The sequence below is a fragment of the Pan paniscus genome, chromosome 23, assembly GCF_029289425.2.
Source record: "Pan paniscus chromosome 23, NHGRI_mPanPan1-v2.0_pri, whole genome shotgun sequence".
NCBI lineage: Eukaryota > Metazoa > Chordata > Mammalia > Primates > Hominidae > Pan > Pan paniscus.
The window spans coordinates 53,561,098-53,588,781 of NC_085927.1; the positions used below are offsets into that span (position 1 = coordinate 53,561,098).

The 27,684-nt window shown below is 45.6% G+C and overlaps 1 protein-coding gene across 2 annotated transcripts in view; it reads right to left on the reverse strand.

Annotated features, from left to right (window-relative positions):
- EFCAB6 (EF-hand calcium binding domain 6) overlaps window positions 1–27,684 on the reverse strand; it is a 293,210-nt gene that overhangs the window by 214,666 nt on the left and 50,860 nt on the right. For both annotated transcript variants that reach the window (XM_055105420.2, XM_055105421.2), the window contains exons 7-8: window positions 21,394–21,460; window positions 1,351–1,487 (exon numbers count right to left, since the gene is read on the reverse strand). In XM_055105420.2, the coding sequence (XP_054961395.2) occupies window positions 1,351–1,487; window positions 21,394–21,460 (204 nt within the window). The remainder of the gene's footprint in view (window positions 1–1,350; window positions 1,488–21,393; window positions 21,461–27,684) is intronic.

Here is a 27,684-nt window from a genome sequence, read left to right on the forward strand (position 1 = left end):
TGAGATGGGGAAACAGACAGTAACATTTTTTATAGATTTACTAGGTTGGAGACTGCAGTGCCAAACACAAGGTTTATTGTCAAATAAAACACTGTTTTGTTTTTTGATTGCCTGTTTTAGAAGAGTGCTGCCTCTGTTCTATAATTGCCTGCACAAAATTATTTAATTTGTTTTGTTTGGATCTTATTCTGGACACTTTCCCAGCCGGAAAAGATGTAAAAATTAAAACATCTATTATGTGTTTTATATTCTGAGGTGGGTTATAAAGAGAAAAAAAAAGAAAAAGATACTCAAAAGAGAAACAGATGCTATTTTTTCAAGTCTGCCTGCTTTTCAGGCCCTGCAGCGTCAGTGACATGTCACATGCCCTCTAGACTTCCTTGCCTCAGGGGCAAATTCTTCCACTCTGCTTCTAGCAGCAGCCACATTGTCTTTATGAGATACAAGGAGCTACCGGGACCCATTTTCATAGCAACTTAGAACACCAGTGCAATGCGAAAAGCTTGGGCTCTGGGTGAAGTGAGGCTTGGTGCTTCTGTTAATGGTCTGGAGGGTATTTAGAAAAGTGTTTGGGAAAAGGCACGAAGAGGGAATGGACCTCTCGGCTGGGTACTGTAGAAATTAAGCTAGACATGGGCCCATCTTCCAGTGGCTTTCACTCAAAACTCATGTAGTCACAGAAGCCAAACATTTGGCTTCTTCTAAATGATGTGGAGTTTATAGGAGGCTCAAAAAAATGCCCGTGCAGGCTTCTGTGTGCTGCCCTTGGAGTCAGGAGCAGGTGGTGGTGGCGTTCAAACGCCATGAAGCAGCTAAATGTTCTGCTGTTCGTCATCCTCCTGCCGCACACCCCTCCACCTCAGCAACAACGGTCCTCAAAGGAAAATTAAGTCTCCATTATTGTATCAGGATGCAGAGCCAACGGGGAGCACAGCAACAACACGTGAATCCTGAAATTTGTCATTCTTCTCCTAACCCCAGGCTTTGAGTAAAAATCAACAGTGAACTAGAAATATGTGGGATGGGGGGGCGGGCACAGTGCCAAGTGGGGAAAGAGACAATTGGTGATGGATTACTCCAATAACCTGGATGTGTTCAGAGCTGCGGGCCAGAGGACCGACCCCAAGGGTGCTTAAGGAATGAGAACCATTAGCTCTCATTTTTGAGAATGCATGGGGAGCTTCAGGAACATGAGAGAATGTCCAGTGAGTGCCTCTTTGAGAAATAAGGTGTGTATGTGTGGCAGGGGGAGGTGAGAGATGGATGGAGCCAATGAACCCAACAGGTCTCATTCTGAAATTGGTTAAAAGTTCTACTGAGCAATCTCTCACCGTGCCTTCATTTGCTTACTTTTCGTATTCCTCGTCTCTTAACTTCAAACAGAAGGTCTCCAGAACCCTTCTTAGCTCCTGCGGTCGAACCAGTCCAGTCTTGTTAACATCAATGAGCTCAAAGGCTTTCATAACAGTCTTAATGTTTTTGAAAACCTATGTATAAAAAGTGATTTAGGAAAAGTCAAAAGATCTAGTATTAGAAACCAAATGGTAATAAAAATGTGAACTTTTTTTAAATACTTTTTATAAAATAAAATGTTTTCAAAGACTCACAGTGGTAGGCATTGCAAAAATGACATGTCTACGGAAAAAAGAACACTTTGCATTTATTGAATGTTTTCAAGGCAATTTTCTCTGTAAATGGTCTTAGTAATTTAAAAAAAATCTCTTTCTGATGTAAAGCAGTAAGTCTCATACACAATTCATTCCCTTCTAGGGCCATATGAAAAAATCTTTTTTGTTAATTGATACTTAAAAACTACAGTTCTGGCATGGCTGGACTTGTACAATTTTTATTTTTCACAGCCATATGCAAACTATTTTTACTAGGAGCTGGAAAATATGACTGTATATTTCAACCCCTCTAAATTTTTTAAAGATATCACAGGAAAGTTTTGTAGAGACTTCTCCAAATTCAGCAAATGATATTTATTGGGTGCACAGACACACATGACATTAGGATAGGCCCTGTGGATCTGCAGGGAGCACCCAGTATACTTATTGGGCTCACAGACGCACACAATGTTAGGATAGACCCTGTGGATCCATAGGGAGCACCCAGTTGTGCTCTTGGCCTTAAACTACTCAAAGAAAAGAAGCACAGAGCTGTGTGATGGAAGCCTTTCAACCCCTCTGAAGGAGGTACCATTTCCCCAGTGTTAGATACGGAAACTGACTGCTCCCTGCTCACACTCCACACCTTGTTATTATGAAGGACTGCTGACTCTGCACAATCCAGCCCCACGCTGCAGCCGCCCACCCCCCATCTTTCCAGTTCACTCCCTTGGGCGCCCAAAGCTCACAGCCTTGACCCACTGGGCCCTCCCCTGAGCTCCGGCCTCCCTCCACACTCCTCCATGCCTCTCAGCCTCACTTCCTTCCTAACCCTCCCATCAACACCTTCGCCGCTTGGCATATATGCTTGACTCCCTCCTCCCCTCTGCCCTCTCCTACTCTCTTGGTGAGACCCTAACCTGGGGTAAACCCAACTCACCGCCTCTTCCAAACCTGTCCAAATGGCCTGACGTGGCTGAAGAGAATGGGCACACCTCCCTGGCTCTCCTAACTTGAGACCATTAACTCCAGCAGGACGGGTGCTGCGTGGTAATCCCTCTTTACTGACATGGTCCACCCCATACATCATCACTGTCACACACACATGCACAGATACATGCACACACACCATCACTCACACACACATATTCATACACACACCTGCGCATGTACTCATACACACTGACACCATCACTCACACATATATTCACACACACACATGCACAGATACAGGCATACACACCATCACTCACACACACATATATTCATACACACACACCCCTGTGCATATATTCACACACACACCACTCACACCCATATATTCACAGATACATGCACACACACCATCACTTACACACACATATATTCATACACACACACTCACCTGTGCATATACTCACACATACACCATCACTCACACACATATATTCACACACACACGCAGATATTCACATGCACACACACCATCATTCACATACACATATATTCATACACACACCTGTGCATGTACTCATACACACTCACACCATCACTCACACATATATTCACACACACACATGCACAGATACAGGCATACACACCATCACTCACACACATATTCATACACACACACACCTGTGCATATACTCACACTCACACCATTACTCACACACATATATTCTCACACATACATACATGCACATATACTCGCATACACTCACACCATCACTCACATATACATATCACACACATGCATATACTCACACACACCTGCATATACTGGCATACCCACACCATCACTCACACACATATATTCACACACACATGCACATACACTCACACACACACACCTGCATATACTCACACATTCACACCATCACTCAAATATATTCACACACACACATACATGCACAGATACATGCACACACACCATCACACACACATATATTCATACACACACCTGTGCATATACTCACACTCACACCATCACTCACACACATATGCACACACACCTACATATACTCAAACACACACACGTGCATATACTCACACATTCACACCATCACTCACACACATATATTCACTCACACACATGCACATATACACACACACCTGCATATACTCACACACACTGTCACTTACACATATATATTCACACACCTGCATATACTCACACCATCAATCACATACACATATATTCACACACACCTGCATATACTGGCATACCCACACCATCACTCACACACATATATTCGCACATATATTCACACACACATGCACATACACTCACACACACACACCTGCATATACTCACACATTCACACCATCACTCAAATATATTCACACACACACATACATGCACAGATACATGCACACACACCATCACACACACATATATTCATACACACACCTGTGCATATACTCACACTCACACCATCACTCACACACATATATGCACACACACCTGCATATACTCAAACACACACACGTGCATATACTCACACATTCACACCATCACTCACACACATATATTCACACACACACATGCACATATACTCACACACACCATATCTCACACATATATTCACACACACACATCATACTCACATGCACACACACTTGTACATATAATCACACACACACCATCACTCACACACATATACACCCATTCTCTTGCATATATATTCACACACACTTGCATATACTGTCATACACACCATCACGCACACTTGCACATACCCCATCCGCACAGCCATTCCCACCTTCTCCACTTTCCTAACCTCCAATTTCTCCTTCCACCTCCTGCTTTACTGACAACCTTACCTCTTATTTAACAGAGAAAACAGAAACAACTAAAAGACAGCATTCCCATTCCCCACACCCACTTGCAGCTGGCCTGGCTCCATCCCCACATGAGACAGGTGCCTCCTGTCCTGTTGTAAGGGATCAAGGGATGAACCTCCGTGATCCTACCTATGGCCAGGTGGGGCCACGTGATGCACATGACCCTGACCCTGTCCCCAGGCGAGGAAGTGCTCCTGCCCATCCTACTCCCTCTCAGGTCACCCCATGAAGATGAGCTGTCTCCGAAGTAGAACCTCCCTCCTTGCCTCACCTCTTCCTCCAGTCACCCATTCCCTTGGGCTGAAATCCCCTCAAGATTATCTCCAATGTGTCCCCCTCTCTTAAAACCTCTCCAATCACTTTTGTCCACACTACTGCACAAACACTGTTCTTGTCAGCATGACCAAAGACTTCCACCTTGTCAAACCCAAGGGCCACTTCTCAGTCCTCATCTTGCTGTCCCAGCAGCCGCCTTTGACACAGCTGCTTGGCCCTTCTTCCTTGAGGCACTTTTGCTACTTAGCTTCCAGAGCCAATGCTCTCTCTCCTTCTTCTCCAGCCTCCTTGGAGTCTCCTTCTCAGTCTCCCTTGCTAGTTCCTCCTCCTCCTCCCATCTCTAAGCCTGGAGCATTTTAGGACTCAGTCCTCAGCCCTCTCTGCTTCTCTGACCACACTAACTTCTTGGTGGTTCACTCCTGTAGCTTCAATGTCCCACTGATGACTCCCACATGTCTGTCTTGAGCCCTGGACTCTTCTCAGAGCCCAGCTTAGAATATCCAGCTGCCCATTTGATGTCCCCCTTGAGACTCTAACAGACATCTCAGGTTTACCAAACCCAAGCTGCTCTACCCACAGTCTCCCACCCCAATAAATGGTAAATCCATTCTACTGGGTTCCTTTTTGCTCACATCCCATATGCAGTCTATCGGGAGAGCCCATCAGCCCCTCCCTCCAGACCATTTCCACAATGCAATCATGTCTTACCACCCCCACCCCGCTTCTCCCCGCACTCCGGGTTAGTGCAAGCCTCCCGCTTGGTCCTCCAGCCTCCACACTTGACTCCACGAAGCAGCCAAGGAGTTTATGTTTAAATGTGAGTCTGAGCATGCCCTCCGTGGCCAAAACCCCCCAGGGCTCCCATTCCACTCACTGTGACCCACCAGGCCACACCCGACTGGCTCCTGGCCACCCCCTGGCCGTGTCTCCCTCCACCTGCCCCCCACCTGCTGCTTTCTGGCCACACCAGACGCCACTGCTCCCCATGACTGCTCAGCCCCTCCCGCCTCAAGGCGCTGGCGCTTGCTGCTCCTTCTGCCTGGAACATTCTTCCCCCGACACTCACTGGCTCACTCCCTGGCTTCATTCAGGTCTTGGCCCAGAAAGGCCCTCCCTAGTCACCGTGCAAATTAGGACTCCTCACCCCCAATCCTCTTATCTTCTCTCCAAACTCCTCTTCAGATGGCATCACCTCCTTTTGTCTTTATGGTCCGTCTCCCCCTCTGAGAGCAAGGTTTGTTCATGGCCCCAGCTCTAGGACAGCATCTGGCAGTGTGGACACTCAGTGAGTATCTGTTGGAATGAATGAATCTGTCTCCTCCTCACCTGCCTGGAAAAGAGCCACGATCTGCAGAAGCCTCGTGTTATGTCTGCAAATACCTCCTCAGTCGACTGGCCCATGCATTCAGGACCAATCCTGAGTGCAGTCATGATGACATTCAGTGTCAATGTCATGATGATTACAATAACATGATCTTCGCACAAACACGAACTGAACGGATGTCTGTTATGTGCAGAGCCCCATGCTTAACTCTATACCAGCCTCCTGACTAGAGAACAGCTGACAACCAAAGAACATTGGCTAACATGGCCTCAGTATCCAAAACTGGGAATACTGAGTGCAGCCGAGAGGGAAAGGCACCGGCAGAAGCAAAGCCGGCTCCAGTGCCTCTGTCCTCCACTCCACCGCTCTGTCTAAAAGAGGGAGCCCCAGCCACTGACAGCGCCTGCTCTCACGGCCGGATAAAAATCTCTGCACTTTGTCTGCTGCCAAAGCCAGATTTACCTCCTTTGGTAAAATGGAGGACATGAGCGCGATGCGCTTTTTTAAAACCCCAGAGCAACCCATATGGATCTCCAGCGTGAGCACCGGGAAGCGGCAACCTGGCAGCGAGCTCACACCCACCAGAGCGACGTCTCCAAGGCTCTTATCATTTGTCAGACTGAAGTTTGGCAAGGGCTGAAGAATTGAGCTGCAGATGGTGAGGCTTATCAAAGGCAACAAAGTTAGGGCCGTGGTGTCCAAGACTTGTCCCACACAGGGGAGGAGAGATGAAAAAAGTAAGAAGAAGTAATAAAATGGCTAAGCTAAGGCTCCCGACAATAGTGACTGTGCACACCCCACCCCCTCCTCTCCCAGCCACGGTCTCCGGGCTCTGGGCTTCAGCCATGCTGACCGACTTTGAATTCACAAGTGTACTGGGGCTCTTCTCATCCGCTATGAGCTCCTATTTATAGATGGTCTGACCCCTGCTTTATCTGCCCCTTCTCACTCTGCCTCAGTTATGGGGCCTCTTCCTTCTTCCTTACATGCACCAAGCTTGCTCATGCCTCCCTCCCTGCCTTCGTTCAGGTCTCCATCCCACGCTGCCGCTGAGGCCTTCCTCACTCGCTTATTCGAAAGCACACCTTCATACTCTGCTGGCCACTTGCTTCATTTTTCTTCTTAGCATTCATCAACACCTGGACCATTTCCTATTTATTTCTGTAGCTGTTTATTGTCTTTCTTCCTCCGTTGAAATGTAAATTCCACAAAGCAGGAAGTTGGTTTTGTTTGCTGCCCTATCTTCAGGGCTCAGAATAGTGCCCAGACGCAGTGGATGCCCATAAGTATACATGCAGAGTGGATTCGCACGCCGTGTCTGCGGCCCTTCCCTGTCCTGCCACTGTCCACTCTGGGGCAGGATTCGGTATCTTCTCTTCTGGCTTTCCTAATTATCCCTCCATCCAGCCATGGGCAGAACCCTGACTTCCACCCTGCCATCTTGGCTTATTTCTGCCTGCACTTGGTAACTAGCTCCTTCCCCTGGGGGCAGGGGAGACCTGGTCCCTGCTCACCTGTCATTCCATTCCATCCTTCAAATCCCCAGCGCCTGGCGGGAGGAGTACTCAGAGAGCCAAATCCACCAAGAGAGGGAAAAACCGCTGAACCGGTAACAAAAGGGGAAAGGTCCCTGCTTCTTGCAGCCTCCCTCCAAACCAGCATGCTTCTCAGAAAAGAACATCTTGCCCCCAGTATCACCTGACGTCATTACCCATGGAGACCTAACTCCCTTCATTCCAGGTGTGGCAAACTACTGCCCACCACCTGATTTCGTACACCTGCAAGCTAAGAATGGTTTTTTAACATTTTTAAATGGTTGAAAAAGAAATCAAAAGAAGGCTAATATTTCATGACATGCGAAAGTTATGTGAATTTCAAATTTCAGTATCCATAAATAAATTGTATTGGCACACAGCCACGCCCACTCATTTACATATCGTCTAGGGACTGCTTTCCCTTCCAAGGGCTGAGTGGAATAGTTGGGAAGATATTTACTCCTGAGCCCTTTATGGAAAAAGTTCACTGACCCATACTCCACTCCCCCACCCTATACACCATCCTCGCTTACTTACATCTGAGTGGGTGAGGAAGTTTCAGGAGAGTTCTTTGTGCACAAACACGAGGAAAAGCACTGAAGATTTTAAAAGGAAACCAAAGCAACAGCTAACTATGCCTTAAGTTAAAGGCTCAGAGCCAGGAAATGGGCCTGCATGGTCCCAGAGAGTCTGGTCCCAACCCTCTTGCCCGTCTCCTGGCCAGAGACCTGGTCCCAGCCCCACCCTGTGCAGCCCCCGCTGAGCCTGGCGCTGATTCCAGCCTGACTCCCTGAGCCCTGCTCAGGGCCGTATGCTAGCCCTGTGCGTGAGCAGGTGCTGCCCTCCCGGCACTCCCACTGCATCCCGGCCACCACCGCAGCACTGCAGAGCCTGGGAGCAGGATACTCTCAGACCCTCTAGGTGTCCTTAGAGCCAGGTAGCTGCTCGGACCTCGGCATGATGGCTGAAGCAAGTTATCTAGGGGAGGACCATGAGACCAAACCCACTGGGCTCTTCTGCCTGGAGAGCAAGGCTGGGGAAGGCAAGACAGAAAACTCTGAAGTTCAAAGTGCGGCTGCATAAGCCAAGCCCGTTACCTAACATTTAAAGCAAGGAAATGAAGCTCCATGTCACATAGGAGTGAAGTAAAAGAAGGAAGTGATCACTAAAAATAAAAATAACAAATTTTTGTAAAAAGTAATAGCAAGACAAAATATTCAATTAAAAAGATTTAGGTGAACTGATGAAGGGCAGAATTATAAATGTTACTAGAAGAAGCAGAGACTGTCTGACCTTTAAGATGAAAGCCGGAGAGTGGGGAAAATGAACCCTCTCCCAGGCAGGGTGGTTTGCCCACTGAAAGGCACATAACTGCTCTGGGCTAGAGCGACCCCCACTGGACAATCCCAGTGTATCAAATCGCCTCTTTGCCTCCTTCCTCTCCACAAGGGACCTGAAGGGCAGAATGATGTAGTGACTAGTCACAGGTGCTGAAATGAAGCTTCAAATCCCAGCTCTGCACCTGTTATTCAGGTAACCTGGGGAAAGCAGCCTGATTCCTCTAACTTCAGATTCCTTGCCTGTGAAATGAGAATGAATAAGGATATAGGTGTGTGGTGTGTGCTTAAGATGAAAGGAGCTCATGTGTGCAGGTGCTTCACACACGGAACACGTTCAATACATGGTGGTGAAATGAGAATTGCTGACTGGGATCAAAGGCTAAGAATAGAGATCCAAATAACCACACACCCATGTCAGGGAATATTAAGCGGCTGAACCGGCATTACTCTCCCCAACCCCAGTCCCTCCTTCACCCCTCACCCTCCACAGCACCATTGCCCAGACTAAGAAAACAGAAGCCTAGAGATGGAGGAAGGTCTTGAATAGGCATGAGTCCAGAGCCAAGACTAGGGCCTGGATCAATGAATAACTGTTAAGTGGATGGATGGATGGGTGGGTGAGTGGATGGATGGATGGGTGGGTGGGTGGATGAATGGATGGATGATGAATGAATGGGACAGATGGGTGAACGGATGGGTGGGTGGATGATGGATAGGTAAATGGATGAATGAATGGATGAAGGGATGAATGATGAATGAATGAATGAATGGGTTATGGATGCATGGATGGATGAATGGATGAATGATGAATGAATGAATGAATGGGTTATGGATGGATGGATGGGTAGATGGATGGATGGATGATGGATAGATGGGCAGATGGATGAATGGATGGATGATGAATGAATGGATGGAAGGGCTATGGACAGATGGATGTGGGGATGGATGATGAAGGATGGATGGGTGGATGGATGAGTGGGTGGGTAGGTGGGGAGATTGCAAGCCAAGACAATCCTTGTAGAGACAGGACAGGAACCTGCAAAAAGGGTAGACAAGCATCTCATTTCCCAGTGGATTCAGTGATCTGCTCTGCACCTACCTGGGAAGAGGAACTGAGACTGGGACAGACACAGCAGAGCAAGGCAGAAGCAGCAGATGAAAGCAGCCTGAACACCTATTTTGGTATGGACGGGACTTGTGAATTTTCCATGGGTTAAGAGGACACCACGACAGGTAGAAATCTTGAGCTGTCCTGCTCCCAAGGGACTGCTCATCAGGGAAGGGGACCCAAGCAGCCAAAGGAAGTGAGCTGGACCACCAGGAGTGGGAGCTGAGGGGGTCCAGAGGGGGCTAAGTCAGGGCTGATCTTCCTCAACAGGAAACCATGAAGTTCAGAGGCCCCCAAAGCACTGTCCTAATTACTCCCCATGGACCCTATAGGAGAGCTTCCCAGAGAGGACCCAGATAAGGGAGAGAGAGACATGCTCTCCTTCCCCAGCCCTCATCACAGACCCCATGATCTGGGGGAGAGAGGAAGCAGAAAGAAGGAGGGAGGTACAGCCAGTGAGCAGGCCCTACCCACTCCAGGGCCCTCGGGCTGGGAGGAGCTGAGAAGGGCGTGCTGAACCAGCCCCACACTTGAGGTTTAAACTGAACTCGCCTGCACTGGACCTGTTTAGACCTAAATGTGACCAGAGAGCCACCAGATCTGCTGAAGATATTCCTATGGGACAAGAGAGGGAGATTCAGCAGCTCCTGTTGGAGAAAACTGAGAGCTAAGAAATCAAACTGCTTCATATTTGTACCCCACTGAGTTCAGATGGTTCCATAAACTGCTAACCATGGATGCTATTATTACTCCAGAGTTCTTTGTTTAAAATTCTTTTTATAGCACTTTGAGCTCCAGGAAGGAAAACTGTGAACTCAAATAAATCTGACCACCCAGGCTTTAAAGAAGATGAGAAAAGGCTGAATGTTTCCCCTCTGAAGCCCAGAATTCCCACTCCGCCTGGAAAACAATCCCTCTGGAGGCCTGGCACTAACGTGGCCCTTCCCGGAGGCAGGCCAAGCTTCTTCATGCCACAGCATAACCTGCAGACGAACTTAAACCTTCTACAATTTCATTCTTATTGGCTTCCGTGTAGCTGTTTTCTGTGCAGCTCCTCACCCGGAGCCACTTTTTCTCGCCTGGCTTCTAAGAGAAGGGGGTCAGGAACCGCATCCCACCCGCCTGCCTGTAGACTGAGACTGAGTCCCAAGGGGAGGGGGCTTCGGGCACCCCCACGTCTTGGCTCAGCAGCAAGCGGAAGAGTTCAGCACCCACGGCTGTCAGTCTGGCACCTTTCTGTCTCCACCACTTAATTCATTTTAAATTTAAGAAGTACAGATTTGAAATGAAACCATGAAAAAGGATTTCTCTTACAATAAACACATCAATGCTCATTTTCCTTATTATTCTACTTTTGGCTATTTTGTATAAAATCTTTAATTAAAGTTTTTCTTTGAAATTGTCATTATCAACCCAGAAGAAAGGAAGGGGGAAAAAAGAACAACACAGCTGTGCAGATATGAAGCACTATTCAGGACTAAATGAACTGGAACGAAATAAGTAGCTTGACTGTTATGTTCTTAGTTTTGGCTCTGTATTCTCAATAGCACAGTCTAACTTGTCACTTTATATCGATTCCATCTGTTTACACTCTGCAGAGTATTGGCTTCCTACCGTGAACATTTCCTATTTACCAGCTGGTAGAGATGCGCCAAACCAGATAGGAAAAAATTAGACTACATTCAGAACCTCATAAACACAAACTTCCAATCCGGGGACAAGCGGGAAGTGGGGGCCGGGCATCGCTCACCTTTCACAAAAGCCTCGCCTCCCTGCCTCTGGGCTGATGCTCTCATTGCTCTGGCAGTTGCCCTCGCAGGCCAAGGACTACAAATTTCTTTACTGACCATAGGCATACCCTGCCTTTACCAAAAATCGAAAAAGCTTACTGAAAAAGATATCCAAATAAGATCCACAAAAATGGAGAAAAGAAAGCTGACCCCGAAAAAATGAGCTAAAGAAACCTAAAAGTCATATTTGACACAATGAAGCAAAACTCTGGTTCGGGGTCTCCTTGCAGCAAAGATGAAGAGGGAAACTCGTGCTTATATAAAGTCCACAGGCCATGTAAACCTTCCCCCACATTCAATTTTTCATTTTTAAAATGCTTACCTGTAACGTATAGCTTATAGACTTCTTTTAAGAAACTCTAGCTACCCATTGAACTTACGATACAGCTATGAAAAGGTGCCCCGTCTATAAGCTGAGGGACTTACAAGGGTGCCAGGCTGGGTGTGGTGGCTCATGCCTGTAACCCCAGCACTGTGGGAGGCTGAGGCAAGAGGACTGCTTGAGGCTAGGAGTTCAAGACTAGCCTGGGCAATATAGTAAGACCCCATCTCTACAAAAAATTAGAAATTAAAATTTTAAAAAGGGCTGCTGATCTATAAGAAATCTTTCCTTTCTTTCCTTTCTTTCTTACCCAGCCCACACTCATAGGATGGGTACTCCACCTCAGCTGCCACGGGCCAAGAATCTTGGGGCCCCTAAGAGCCCTGGCCTCAGCTCACTCACAGGACAGAGCTGCACACCAGCAGGGGAAAGCCTGGAAGATCAGAAGCCACTATGCTGACCCAGCATCCTGCTGCTTATCTGGACCTCATGCAAGAGGATGCTGCTTTGAGAAAGACAAACCGAAGAAGACTGTTCAGGTTACGTGAAAAGTTTCCCAGGCTGGGCCAATGCTGGGTACTGCCAAGTGGCTGTAGCACTTTGCCAAGAGCCTAGCCAGCCACAGACCACCTCACCTAAGAAATAGACCAGAATCACATTTTAGAGTAAAAAAAGACTTTGTCTGTCGTCTCCCCCAGCATTTCCCAAAATGGCGTTCCTCCAAACACAAGTTCTTCTGGATCTAGAGCTAAACAAACACATGCACGGAAAGGCTGGCTGCAGCAACATTCAATAGATTTCTATACAGCAGCCTCCTCTGAGACTTCACTATGCTAACGTACATTGTGAATCCTCAAGGACTAGGGGAACAGCACTGGAGAAGCTGGGGCCGGCTCCGGGGGACCAAATCTGCAGGACCTAGTGGTTAACTGTATGTAGAGGGTGAGGGAAAGGAAAGACGAAGTGGCGCCCAGTTTCTGCCTTGGTGACCTGAGTGGATAAGATCAACAATGTAGAATATGTTGCAGGTTTGGGGAGGAAGACTGTTAGCTCACTCAGTGCACACTCAGCTGGGAGTGCCTACGTCCTCCCCGTTCACCCCCGTAGACATCTTACCTCCTGGCAAATTGATCCAGTTGGTGGGAGAACACCCACCCTGTGCCCTCCTGCCTGCCTTCTTCTGTTCATTCATGAATTCCTAGACTTAATGAGCCCCTGCTATGTACACACCATCTGAAGTCTTACCCTTCCTCTAAGGCCTGGTTCAAACCAATCACCCTCCCTGGGTACCTCCCCAGTAGCCAATAGGGGTGACTTTCTCTTACAAAGTCTTAGAGAGTTTACTGTCCACATCTCTCAGCTGTCAGTATGAGCAACTTATATCACTTTATTCCCTAACTCCTCCTGATCTAGGTGATATACCGCCCAATAAACACATTTTTAAACCATCATAATGTGTTGCTTACGCTTGTGTCCCCAAGGTGATTTTAAGTTTCTGGAGGACAAGAATCAGGCCTTAGTCTTCTTTGTATCCCCAATAACCACATGGTGTCCCCACAACACCAGTAGGTGCTCAACAAATGCAGACGATGATGGTAAGAGGGTGACCGATGACTTCCAAGCCTGGTAACAGGTACGCCTGACTCCAGTTGCTTTCCCAGCAAATGCACCCATGATGCTGCTGACAGCACTCTCCTAAATACATCATAACCCCCTTATCAGAAACCTTCAGTCATCCTCCTCCTGACCCATGCCGAAGGGTTAAAACCTGGCCTTCAAATGCATCTTTTCCGCCAGTCTACCTTTCAAAACTGATCTGTCCCAACTTGCCTTGAGAAACATAACTCTACAGAATAGCCGCAGGGCTTGTCTCCTTGCGGTGCTCTGGCCACAACCCGGCTTCCCTCTCCTCATGTCCTTTTCTTATGCCAGGTTGCGATTCTGAAAACTACCCCACATCTCTTCCCCTATCCCATCCTCAACGTGCATTGCAAGTCTATCTATGGTCCAAACTCAAGCTCCAATATCACCTTCCTCATCCAATTGTTCCTGGCTATTCCAAGGAATATGAACTTTTCTACAAAACTTTCTTTATTCATACAATAATTATTTACTGAGTGTATATCCGGCTCTAGGAACTGTTAAAGGCACTGAAGTTACCGCAGTGGACAGGACAGAAAAGGTGCCTGCTCCCACAGAACACAGATCCCAGTCACAAACAAGCAAACAAACAACATTTCAGAATGTTCTACGTGTTACGGAAAATGTACAGTTTTAGGGTAGTCAAAAGACATCTCACTAGAGAGCTCTCTCGGGCAGAGCTCTGAAAGCTGGGGCATTTAACTGAAGTGTACTCGATGCACAAGCAAAAGACATGGGTATGTTCACCAGAGAAGTCTGACGGGCTCTGGCTTATGTTTTGAACGGATAACTCTGGCTGTCGTGTGGAATGCAGATTGTAAGGGGCAAGAGAGGCAACGGGAAACCCAGCTAAGGAGTCACTGACAAAGCACGGGCCAGCAACGATGGTGGCTTAGGTGTAATGATGGCAGTAGGGATGGATCAGAAGTGTCCGGGTTTGGGATCTAGTTCAGGATACAGTAGACATAACTTGCTGACGGCCTACATATGGGAGGGGCACTGGTAAGGGAGAGGTAATCAAGACTGGTCCTTGGTTTCTGCTTGAATGAATGATGAGTGGTAGAACCATTTACTGACCTGGGAGGAAGGATTCTTGGGGTGGGGCAGGAGGACAGTCACGAGTTACGTTTTTGTCTGTGGACACTGGTGAGTCTGGGGCCTCAGAAGGAGATATAAACGTGGGCACCCTCAGCATATAGCCCTCTATTCTTCCCCTAGTAGCTTTCAATCCTAGAGCAGCAGTCCCTAACCTTCTTGGTACCGGGGACCAGTTTTGTGGAAGACAATTTTTCCATGGGCCAGGGGGGAGGGGGTATGGTTTCGGGATGAAACTGTTCCACCTCAGACCATCAGACACTAGTTAGATGGTTCTCATAAGGAGCGTGCAACGTAGATCCTCGCATGCGCAGTTCACAATAGGGTTCGTGCTCCTATGAGAAGCTAATGCCGCTGCTGATCTGACAGGAGGCGGAGCTCAGGCGGTGATGCTCATTTGCCCACCGCTCACCTCCTGCTGTGCATTCTGGTTCCCGACAGGCCACCAACCAGTACAGGTCTGCAGCCTGGGGGATGGGGACTGCTGCCCTAGATGATCGCATGCCATCCTTTAACTTCCCACGTAAGAACTCGCATGCTTTCTGTCCTCTAAATACAAACTCCTAATTTTGTTGAGTAACTTCTATGTGTCCAGCACTACGGTGAGTTCATTTTATATTTATTCTCACACAGAATCCCAACAACACTGAGAAAACCTTGCAATATCGTTCACCCAGTTCACAGATGGGGAAAGTCTCGAAAGAGGCAAGACTAGCTTGCTCAGGATCACTCAGAGAGTCTGTGTTGGTGTTCAAATGCATGCTTGGGCTTGCTAAGGCCAGAGCTCCAGACTGTACCCCCACACCATGCTGCTTTAAACATTTACCCCTACAATCTTGCGTTTGCACTATTAATTTGTCACACACAGGAAGATAAAAAAAAAAAAACCTTAGTCTGAAATAATTGCAAATTCTGATATTGCAGAATCTTTGCTGTAGTTCCTTCATGAAAGCTTTAGTAAATTAATGATACAGCAACCAAAAATAGGTCCTGGGGTAGAAGTATTCTCAATATAATTTTTTAATAAAATGCCAACAGATTATTTTGTGGTGTGAGATTCTCTAGATCAAAATATAAGTGCTACTCTTCATTTAGATGCACGGAGACACAAGAATAAAAGCTGTGACATTATTAATCACTATATTCAGTTATGATTGATAGGCTTTTCTGTGGGGAGGAAACAGTGCCTCAGATACAATCTGTCCCAACAGCTCTACGATATGCTAATATTTTCTTCAGATGAAAGAGGAGATGTGTTCAAATACCTGCTACAATAGGCAATTAATACCAAGTGCAGCAAAGTAGAGCTGATGAAAGTAGGATTAGGGGAATATTAGGAATTAACCAAGAGCTTGCTTGTTTTAGTAAATGGCCTCATTTTGAGCTTGACACAGCCTTTTTGTTAGGCAAACAGACTGCATTCCTGTCTATTCATTCATGCTAATGTAGTGTTATAAAATTAAGGTGTGTTTATGAAATGGTGGTGATTCTAACAACTGATTCTTTATCCCTTGAATATTAAATTTTTAAATGTCTTTTTAAAGAAAATTCACCTCTTTAAGAGAATGAATCTACCCACCACTTTTGTCTCTTCTTCATGAGGATATTACAGAGCAAGCGAGCAGCTCAGCAATTATAATTATTTACTAATTACTTCTGAAATGACTTATCTCCACACACCTCCAAGGCACCAGGGTAATCCCATAAAAACCTGTGTCAGATCACTCAGTGTCCAACAGACACGCTTGTCACAGCCGACTGGGTAGACCAGATGTTCTGGCATCATGGTGCCCGAACCTTCAAGCATTTTTTTCTTCTGAGAGCTCCCTGACTTGGGTAGTGACACGGTACAAGAGCAAACAGCCTGGGGCTTAGGATGCTTTGTTTTTCTTTATGTACTTCTTTAACTGAATATACATTCTTTAATTCTAGTCTTCAGTGAAGAACGTATTTTTTTTGTGAAGGGGAGAGTCACGACCTTCTGAACATACACTGTATTCCTATACAGGTCAGAATAGCTTTCTGTTTCTCAGTACTTCCCTCAACAGGGCTTACAATGAGCCCTCACCTCACCTTAGGTAGTAAGATGGGATTTTCTTCCTGTCTTAGCCACTCCTATCTTCACCTCTTGTCGGGAGTTGACAAATGATAGATGGAGTAAAAAACCTGACACTTCGTTAGCCTGGCAACACACTGCATCTTTGTTCAAGTTCTTTCTCTCCTGGCAGTCCTCGCCTGAAGAATGTGAGGAAGCTGTCTGAGGTCTCGGGCGCTGCCACCACTCCAGGATGGAGCTGGGACCCCACAGGCAGACAGGGTGCATGAAAGACTGACGAGGTGGAGGGAGTGTGAAAGGCAGGACACCAGAGAGAAAAGGGAAGAAAACTCCCAAATGCCCACTTGAAGTAGATGCTCCATGGACAGAAAGGCAACTCTGTGGTTGGAACACAAAGCTCCACTGACTTGTGCGGTGATGATGAACAGAAAGACTTCTCTCTGTGATGGACTGGGTCTAACTACAGGTGTAAAAAGTTGTCACATTTGCTGAATGCAAAGTAAGCATCAACATATGCCTGCTTAACCTCTTTTCTCTCAGCTTCCTTCCATATCAATATGGGATAACAACGGCACCTGCCTCATGGGGTTCACCTGGGAATTAAATGCCTTAATGCGATAAAGCACTTAGAACAGCTCCTAGTACGTGCTCAGTGCTAGCTATTATTACTAGAGTTGGCAAAATCTGAAAAATTACATTAATGTCCAAAAGATTAAGGCCCCACCAGCCAAGAGGGGTCCCTTATGTAGGTAGCTGAAGCAGATGGATTGGTTGCCTTCCCAAATCCATTCACCTCTAACCACTTCTCCTTTACATTTTTTTTTTTTTTTTTTTTTTTGAGATAGAGTCTCCCTCTGTTGCCCAGGCTGGAGTACAGTGGCACTATCTCGGCTTACTGCAACCTCTGCCTCCTGGATCCAAGTGATTCTCCTGTCTCAGCCTCCTGAGCAGCTGGAACTACTGGTGTGCGCCACCATGCCCAGTTAATTTTTGTATTTTTAGTAGAGACAAGGTTTCACCAAGGTTTAAGACCAGGCTGGTCTTAAACTCCTGACCTCAGGTGATTCGCCTGCCTCGGCCTCCCAAAGTGCTGGGATTACAGGCGTGAGCCACCATGCCCGGCTGCCCACTTCTCCTTTCTAACAAAACCCTCTATTTTCCATTTTGTTCAGACATCCGCCCTTCTTGGGTGGCCATGTGCTTCATAGGAGGGAGCCCAGTGGCCACACCAGGTGGTGATTGAGGTTGGTCCTGGCTGCTGGCGGGAACCAATTTCCTTGCCCGTGATTGCTTTAGGTGTGGGGCATAATTCCAGGCTGTGGGACACAGGGAGGGACTTTCTCTTGTTTTTAGAGTCATATTGGGAAAAAAGGGCCCACTGAAAAAAATTTGACATCAAAGTATCTGCCTGGAGTGCTGGCAACCTCCTGGTAACCAGAAAGAGAGGTAGGTGGGTTAGTCAGTCCTAGCCTCCATGCCCTCCTGACTTCTTGGGTGAGATAAGAAGCTCCTTATTTTCTAAGATAGTTAACTTGGAGTCTTCGGTTTCTCATAAGGGAAAAAAACCAAACATCTCTGTGTCCAAGGGGTTGCCAGCTGGTGGCAGATAAAGACGGCCACAGCAAGGGTTTTAGTGGTGTTCAGCAAGGAGAACCAGCTTCACTCATCAGTAGGGGAAGGGACTCACATTTACTGACTATCTACTGTATGCAGGGGCTTTGCTTACATTCATTCTTGTCAGTACCCTGAAAGGTACTTTAGAGTTGTCTCCACTTTAGAGATGAGGAAACTCAGAACAAATGAGAAACCATCCACGGCACCCCACCGCCCCCAGCAGCAGAGGCAGGGTTTCAGCCCAGGTGTACCTGATTCTCCATAAATCCCTCTGGCTCCTAGGACACTATGGAGACAAAGAAGCTGAAGACCAGCAAACTCAACAGCCAGTCCAGGAGATGCTCAGGCAAAGGCACAGAAGAGCCACATGAAAGCAGAGGGTCATGGTTGTGGCCAAAACGAAAAGCAAGGGCCAGGAGAGTGATAGCAAGTGAGGAATGCTCCAGGACTTAGCGTGGCTGTTGAGTGGAACCTGAGTGCAGATTAAACCAGAGCCAGGACCAGGTGGATCCCGAAGAGGACACGCTGAGAACCACCCTGGGCTTACAGAGACTCCTCCTCAAAACAGAGGGCGCCTCTTCCCATGAAGCCATGGGACACAGTCACCAAAGATGGAGAGACGAGACCCAGAGGTCATCCAATCTGGCCTTCTCCCTTGACTTATAGAGACAATGAGGCTCAGAGAGCCCAAGGGTTCGACTGGATAAGAGCATGAACATGAGCGTCGGTTGGAGGGTCTGAGGGCCTGTGAAGAAGAGAGAGGCTGACAAATCAGCCATCAGACCAAGCTCATTGCAGAAGAAAACAACTAGGAAATAGGAGTGCTGGGGTTCAGCTGGTTTGGTGTTCCCACTGCTAATTATTTGCTGGTGTAGGAAGGCTGGTCCAAACATGCATGAGCAGAGTCTGGCTCCAAAAATTCAGAGACATCTGCATGCATTCTTGGCTCCAGTAAGCCACGTGGGCTCATATTTAAAATAAAATAATTAGCATTCTTTCATTCCCAAACTGTAACCATCACCCAGCAATGACATGTGTATGAAGAGAGGCTTACTTAGATCATTCCTAAGTCTTTTTCTCAGTCTCCAACATTAGTGTGTGACCGTTAGAAGGGTCAGAGTCTTCATTAGAAGCATGCTACTGCACACAGCACACAGTTGAGGGGTGTACTGATTTGTTCTCTTTATTTGGAGGTGGAGAGGCTGGAAAGGAATGAGATTCATTTGTGTTCCTACCTGTACTTCAAAGGAAGCTGTAGGGATAAGCATAATAGTAACAGCTGGCATTTATTAAGTGTTCCAGCTGCTTTATTCTGGATATTTTTAAGCCACACAGCAGCACGTCAAGGTGGTGGCTGTTATCCCCACTGACAGGTGAAAAAACCTAATGATGAGGGCTTGCCTGAGACCACGTGGTTGGTAAATGGCAGAGCCCCAGGATGGAAACCCAGGTCTGCCCGGGTCCCGGGGTCAGTCTCCTCCAACCTCCCCTGCCTGCCCAGGGTTGGGGTCACAGGTAGAATTTGGGCTACAGTCTGTGCTGGCTGGAACACACGGCAGAAAAAACCCTCCAGTGCTCTGGTACTAAGCATTACCTTTTCCCTTCACCTGTTTGTTCTCATAGGCAATTGAATGAAAACTGCCTGGGTTTCAACTCTTAGCAGGGGGTTCCACGGGGAGGAGGATGGGATAAAAAATTAACTGAAAGGATGGACAGCAATGGAGTTCCATTTCAGATTTGCTCACCACAGCCTTATTTTGGGCCATTTACAATCTTGGCCTTTGTCTGCATCTCCACACTCAAGGTCATGTTGCATTACTGGTCCTTAACAATGTTTCTGCTGCTGTGATAATTGTCATAAACAATGGACTTTTCCAGAAGCATATCATGATGAACACAGTTTCAAGAGTAAGAAGACATATACCCCTAAGTAATATCAATTGCACGACAAAATTCTTGCAGAATAACAAATGGGTCACAGCAAAAGCAGCAGACAATTATACCTGGGTTCCGAATAATATCAACTATAGTGAAACAGGTTTTTAGAAACACATGATGCTAAGAAATTATCATATTGAGATGAATTTTCTGGTGTTAATGGTATCAGCTAGGGAAATTGAGACAAACATTTTGTGGATCTCTGGCTATTTTTGAGTATGAAATATATGAGTCTCAGAAGAGTTCAAAAAAGAAAGAAAATTTGTCACATTTCAAACCAACATATTGAATCAAATAAATTAAACCATGATTCTCAAACTGCTCATGTAACTGACAGGCCCAAATGCATTTTAAAAAGGAGTCTGATTCCAACCCTTGAATGACATTATCATCTCCTCCCCGCCTTAGCTGTGTGCTGTGAGATCTAACCACAATCAGCAAATAGGAACGATGCTATATGCTCTTTTTCTAAACACATAGTAGCTTTCATGGCTAAATTACTCAATACTTAAGTATATATCACTTTGAGTTTGACTGGTTATTTTTACTATGCAGCTCTTGATTGGCATTGACTGCTGCAAAGCAGTCGTTTTCCCTTTCTGAAGAAAAACCTGCTCAGTCTTAGACAAAGACAGAAAAGGCAGCCCTACTAATAATGATCTAAAGTTAATACAAAAGTAATTAATATTCCAGGACTTCTGCTGGTGTCACTCATCAAAAGAGATGCCATCCAAGACAGTCAAAGTAGTCGGAATACAAGCTTTCGCACTGGCTTGTTATCAGAAGATCTATTTAGTCAGACAACGTTGACGTGAGAACTCGGATGACAAGGTGTGGCTCATTTTCTATCATCTACCTCCACTAACAATTACTGCTGACAATGGGTGGGGTGGGGGGAAATCATTTCTTTAAAATCTCTATTACCTTTTCTCCCACTTGGATTTCAAGTTCTCTTAATGTGCGGCAGCAATTCATTTCATTCCCATCTCCCCTTAGAAATAAAAAAAATATATTTATTAAAACATTTTAACCAAATAAATGTTTACATAGGATATGCAGAGATCAAAATTACAAGGATTTCCAAATAATCTATTTTAAAATGCAAGGTATTTCTTACAAGCTACTGTCTGCAGGAGCATGAAACTGGGCAAATTACTTTGTTTCCCCTGGCCTGTTTTCTCATCCATAAAATGAAATATAGTAGCATTTACTCCTCCTAAGGTAATGTGCAAATTAAATACTTACAGCTGACACTTAATGAGGACTTTCTGTGTCCCAAGCCTTCACAAGCCTCGTCCCATTTAAGCCTCTCAACAGCTCTATGGATTTGGGACCATTATCATCCCTGCTTTACCGAGGAGACTGACGGGGATCTTAATAGATGAGGAAAATGAAGGTCACATGTGAGGAAGTGGAGGCGCCAGCATCAGACCCAGGTGCTCTGGGTTCAGATCCAGCTCCTAACCTCTCTGCTGCAGCTGCAGCACTTTGACCTGACCACTGTCGGGCTCTACGTCCCCTTAATGGCTCACTTTCAGCTGCTCAGTGAAGGGCTTCGTGGTCAATGCATCTATACCGTCCCTGGGTTCCATCTGCTTGTCCCTATTCACTGGTTTTTATTTTGCATTATCTGTGTATCTACAAACCACTGCAGAGCCCCTCCTTGGGACAAACTGGTAGGGTGAGGGTGGGAGGAGAACACGAGGAGGCAGAGCTGGTGCCCCTCCACTTTACAATGTCTGTCCATGCCTCCTACCTGCCAGGTCTAGGGCCGTGGTGCTAAGGAAGACACTGCCTGTACTGGTGACAGTGACGAATGGGAAATAAGCAAACAAGTAATGTGAGTTGAAATAATAAAAGGTGCCATGAAGAAAATAAAGATGGGCAGGGAGATAAATTGGAGATGGGGAAAGATGGGATGACTCTTTGGATGGAGTGGGTAGCAGAAGGTCTCTCTGGCCAAGTGTCTTTTGGATAGAGGCCCACAAGGTGAAGGGCCATGAAGCCTTCCAGGCAAAGCAAAGGGAACAGGCAGCTGGTATGAAGCCCTTGGCTGGCAGGAGCTCAGCAGACCCCAGGGTCAGCAGGAAGGAGGCCAGGGAGACCAGAGCTGGATGGGCAATGAGAAGGTGTGCAGGCTATGTTCAGATGGAGGCAGATGCCAGGTTCGTGAGTCTGTGGGCCATGATAAGGAGTCGACTTCAAAGGGTAAGGGGAAGACACTGGAGTGCTTAGCAGAGATTGAATTCCTTACATAGGAGGAAACTGAGTCTCAGAGGGGTTCTGTTCCCAAGTTAAAGAAAGGACCTGATCAGGAATTCAAATCTATAATGCTACGTTAAATGTAATCTCTTAAATACTGTTTCAATAATATATTCAATAGATACAAAACGCTATTTGTAAAATGTTTAGGAATTAAAGAATAAGCCAAGCATGGTGGCTCACGCCTGTAATCCCAGCACTTTGGGAGACTGAGGCGGGAGGATCACCTGAGGTCGGGAGTTGGAGGCCAGCCTTACCAACATGGAGAAACCCCATCTCTACTAAAAATACAGAATTAGCCGGGCGTGGTAGGGCATGCCTGTAATCCCAACTACTTAGGAGGCTGAGGCAAGAGCATCACTTGAACCCGGGAGGCAGAGGTTGCGGTGAGCCGAGATCACACCATTGCACTCCAACCCGGACAACAACAGCGAAACTCCATCTCAAACAAAAAAAGGAATTAAAGAATAAAAATTAAACAAATGCTTGTTACTTAACCCCCGCCCCCATCCAGCTGCAGCAATGGAACACAGCCTTGGAACTCCAGGAAGCCTTCCCTTCCCAATCACATCCTCCTGCCTAGTTCTAGCCAAGCTGGTCAAGGCTTTGTCAGGTCTGCATTGCAGTTCAGCCTCTCCCTCTGCTTAATCCTGCTTCAGCCTGCTTCCCTTTACAGGTGTTTTTCCTCATCTACATCTTGCTTCCCAAACTCCATCTCAGTGTCTGCTTCAGGAGAACCCAGCCTATGTCCATTTATTGTCAGATACTAACTTAGTGACACTAGCTTTCCTTAGATTAATATTGAATGGTATGTCTTTTTAAATCTTTTCACTTTTAATCTTTCTTTATGTTTGAGTTTAGGTTTTTCTCTTACTGGATTTCACTATTTGTTATCTAGACAGACAATCTTTGTCTTTTAAGTGGACTACATGATAATTGAATCCTTAAGTCTTAAAATTTATTTTGCCAGAAATTAATGTAGTTACACTTTCTTTTATTTTTTCTATTGCATAATTTTTTCTATCCTTTTTCTTTTAGTCTTTTTAATCCTTTCTATTTTCAAAAAGTCAATAACTGGAATTTTTATCCAGTCTGATAATCTCTGTCTTTTAACTGAAATATTTGATCCTTTGCATTTAATGTAGTCATGTTATATACAGAGGGGGGTAGGTCTATAAATTTGTGTTCTCTATTTGTAGTATCTGTTGTAGATTTTTTTCCCCTTTCTTACCTTCTTTTGGATTGAGTATTTTAAAATCATTTCAATTTTTCTTCCAAATGTTGGGAATTAAATACTTTGTTTCTATTCTTTAGCAGTTACCCTAAAAATCACAATGTGCATATATAACATTTCAACATACAAAATTAATATATTTATCCTCCTGCTGGCTATCAAATAGATCTTAGAAAACTTTAACTCAATTTATCCACACTCAGCTGACTATTGTCTAATGTTTTAACTCTAAACTTTTTATTTAACACACATAGACATTTTTGTAACCACCTTATATAGCCAAAAATCATTTCTATTTACCCATATTTTGCCACTTTCTTTGCTTTTCACTCCTAAAATCTCAGACCTTTCATCTAGGATTACTTTCCTTCTGCTTCTAGCAGAATCAAGATCTTTCAGTCAAGATCTGCAGGAGATTAACTGTCTCAGTTTTTGTCTGAAAAATGTCTTTAACCCTCAGTTTTTATTTTTAAAATGTTTTCTTACTTTTTATGTCTATAATATTCAAAAATTCAAAATAAGCTGTCCAAATCAAATTGACCTTTAGAGGCATGCAAATTCAAGATGTTTTGCAACAGGCTTTTTAAAAAATATAGGTTCTGGCTGGGTGCCCTGGCTCACGCCTGTAATCCCAGCACTTTAGGAGGCCAAGACTGGCGGATCACCTGAGGTCGGGAGTTTGACACCAGCCTGACCAGCATGGTGAAACCTTGTCTCTACTAAAAATACAAAAATTAGCCTGGCATGGTGGCGTACGCCTGGCCAAAAGCCTTTCTTATTTCTTTCTTCTCTTCCACAGGCTAGAGTCAGCTAGACCTGCCTAAAGTCAGCTTCACATCTACTCTGTGAACTAATGCTCTGTTGATGCTGTTTCCTTTATCCATCTGAATCTCTGATACCTAGACTGCCAAAGAATCTTGCAATACACAGTACTGGTGAATAAATTTAGCTTCAACAGAATTCTCAGGTCCTTTAGGAGATTTTTCTTCAGAACTCTCAGTAAGTCTTCTTGTGTGGTGCTCAGAAAGCTTTTAAACACTTCTGCTGAGATTTATAATGACCGTTTTGTACACGAACGATTGTAGTTATTCTTCATGGAAGTAGCATCGTACCAAGTGCCACACGGATTATCTAATATGCAAGGGGCCCTCTCCGTCCATATGTAGAAATGTCCTACACGTCCATCTGAAGCAAATCTCAAAAGGTTCAGCCTGATCATTTTAAGCAAAATCATTCATTGGGTGTTTCTGAAGAGATGATGATGTTTCTACCATTATTATAGATGATACAAGGTCCTCTATGCTCGATACAATAATTCCACATTTTGCCCTTACCAGCTCTCATATACTCAGAGACAGAGACTTTTTAAATATCATTCCAGGTCATACCTTTTTAATCTTCATGCTGCTTCCAACTTAACCAACTACTATCGGATATTCAGAAACTTCCTCAATATGGTGATTTTGATACATGACAAGCTCTGGCAAGGCCAGGACAGAAGAGATGGCATACTCTTTCTGTGTTATGTTCACTGTATGTTATCAATGGCATTAAATTTTGGCTGGTATAAAATGTGATATCCCAGCCGGGTGTGGTGGCTCACGCCTGTAATCCCAGCACTTTGGGAGCTGAGGCGGGTGGATCACCTGAGGTCAGGAGTTCGAGACCAGCCTAGCTAATATGGCGAAACCCTGTCTCTACTAAAAATACCAAAATTAGCTGGATGTGGTGGTGGGCACCTGTAATCCCGGCTCCTTGGGAGGCTGAGGCAGGAGAATCACTTGAACCCGGGAGGCAGAGGTTGCGGTGAGCCGAAACCGCACCCTTGCACTCCAGCCTGGGCAACAAGAGCAAAATTCCATCTCAAAAAAAAAAAAGAACAGTGATATCCCCAAACATACTTCCAGAAGGGAATTGCTGTGACCAGAATATTAAATCCCACCACCACAAATCCAGGGAATTTGAATTTCACCTCTGACTATGTCACAAAATCCAGCCCCAGTGTAATGACTTGATAATGCAATCACTACCTCTTATTTTTATGCAAGTTGATGTGAAGAAATTATACGAGGTCTGGTTGAAAGAGATCTTGTCTGAACACAGTAGGCAGAGGTGCCAGATGTTTCTACTTTTTCCAACTACTCCGGTACCAGTAGATGAGGGTCCCATGGCTACCACAGAAAAAGCTTACTCTTATTCTTAGAAATATAGTAGAGGTCGGGTGCGGTGGCTCACGCCTATAATCCCAGCACTTTGGGAGGCTGAGGTGGGCGCATCACCTGAGGTCAGGAGTTTGAGACCAGCCTGGCCAATATGGCAAAACCCCATCTCCACTAAAAGTACAAAAATTAGCTGGTGTGGTGGCACACACCTGTAATCCCAGCTACTTGGGAGGTTGAGACAGAAGAACCGCTTGAACCCAGGAGGCAGAGGTTGCAGTGAGCTGAGATCGCACCACTGCACTCCAGCCTGGGTGACACAGCAAGACTCTGTCTCAAAAAAAAAAGAAAAAAAAAGAAAAGAAAAGAAATATAGTATATAATATAGAGTTCTGGGATGGCAAATATTTTATGTCAGCACACTGAAAAGATTATTTCATTATCTTATAGCCTTCATTGTCACTGTTGAGAGGTTGGTGTCAGTCTAACTGTCACTCCTCTGAAGTCAATTCTGTTTTTCTTCTCACTGCCTATAATATTTTCTCTTTGGTTTTGATGTCTGCAGTTTCACTGCGATAATGTCTAGATAGGCATTTCTTTTTATTTATCTGGCTTGAGATTCTCAGCCATTATCTTTCCAAATATGACTTCTGCCCTGTTTTTTCTCTTATACTGCTATGGGTTGAAGGTGTTCCTCCAAAATTTAGGTGTTGCCACTGTGAGAGGATTAAGAGGTGGTTAGGCCTGAAGGTTCCGCCCTCTTGAATAGGATTAGGTGCATTTTTTTTTTTTTTTTCCTGAGATGGGAGTCTCACTCTGTTGCCTAGGCAGGAGTGCGGTGGCACAATCTTGACTCACTGCAACCTTCGGCTCCTGGGTTCAAGTGATTCTCCTGCCTCAGCCTCCCAAGCAAGTAGCTAGGACCACAGGCACGCGCCACCACACGCGGCTAATTTTTGTATTTTTAGTAGAGACGGGGTTTCGCCATGTTGGCCAAGCTGGTCTTGAACTCCTAACCTCAAGTGATCCACCCGCCTTGGCCTCCCAAACATTTTGAGCTCATTCATAAAAAGGAATGAGGTACTAATTCATGCTGTAACATGGGTAAGCCTTAAAAACATGTGCTAGACACAAAATATCAGCCTTCTTGATCGACACACAGGTCACAGGAGCCTGGGATTACAGGCGTAAGCCACTGCACCCAGCCTCAGATGCCCTTATAAAAGGGCTTGTAGGAGGGTGCCAATACTCTCTTGCCCTTCCTCCTTCCACTCTGCAAGGATGCAGTAAAGAGGCCCTCACCAAGGCTGGGCAGGCCTTGATCTTGGACTGCCCAGCTTCAAGAACTATGAGAAATAAATTTCTTTTCTTACACACTATAGTACCCAGTCTCAGGTATTCTGTTATAGCAGCACAAAACAGACTAAGACAGGTATCTTTTTGGAAATCCAATTAAAAGTATATTAGGACTCCTCTTCCTGTCTTCCAAGTCTCCTATGCCTGTCCTCCTAATTTTCCGTACTGCATTCTAGATAATTTCTTCAGAGCTATCTCTCAGTC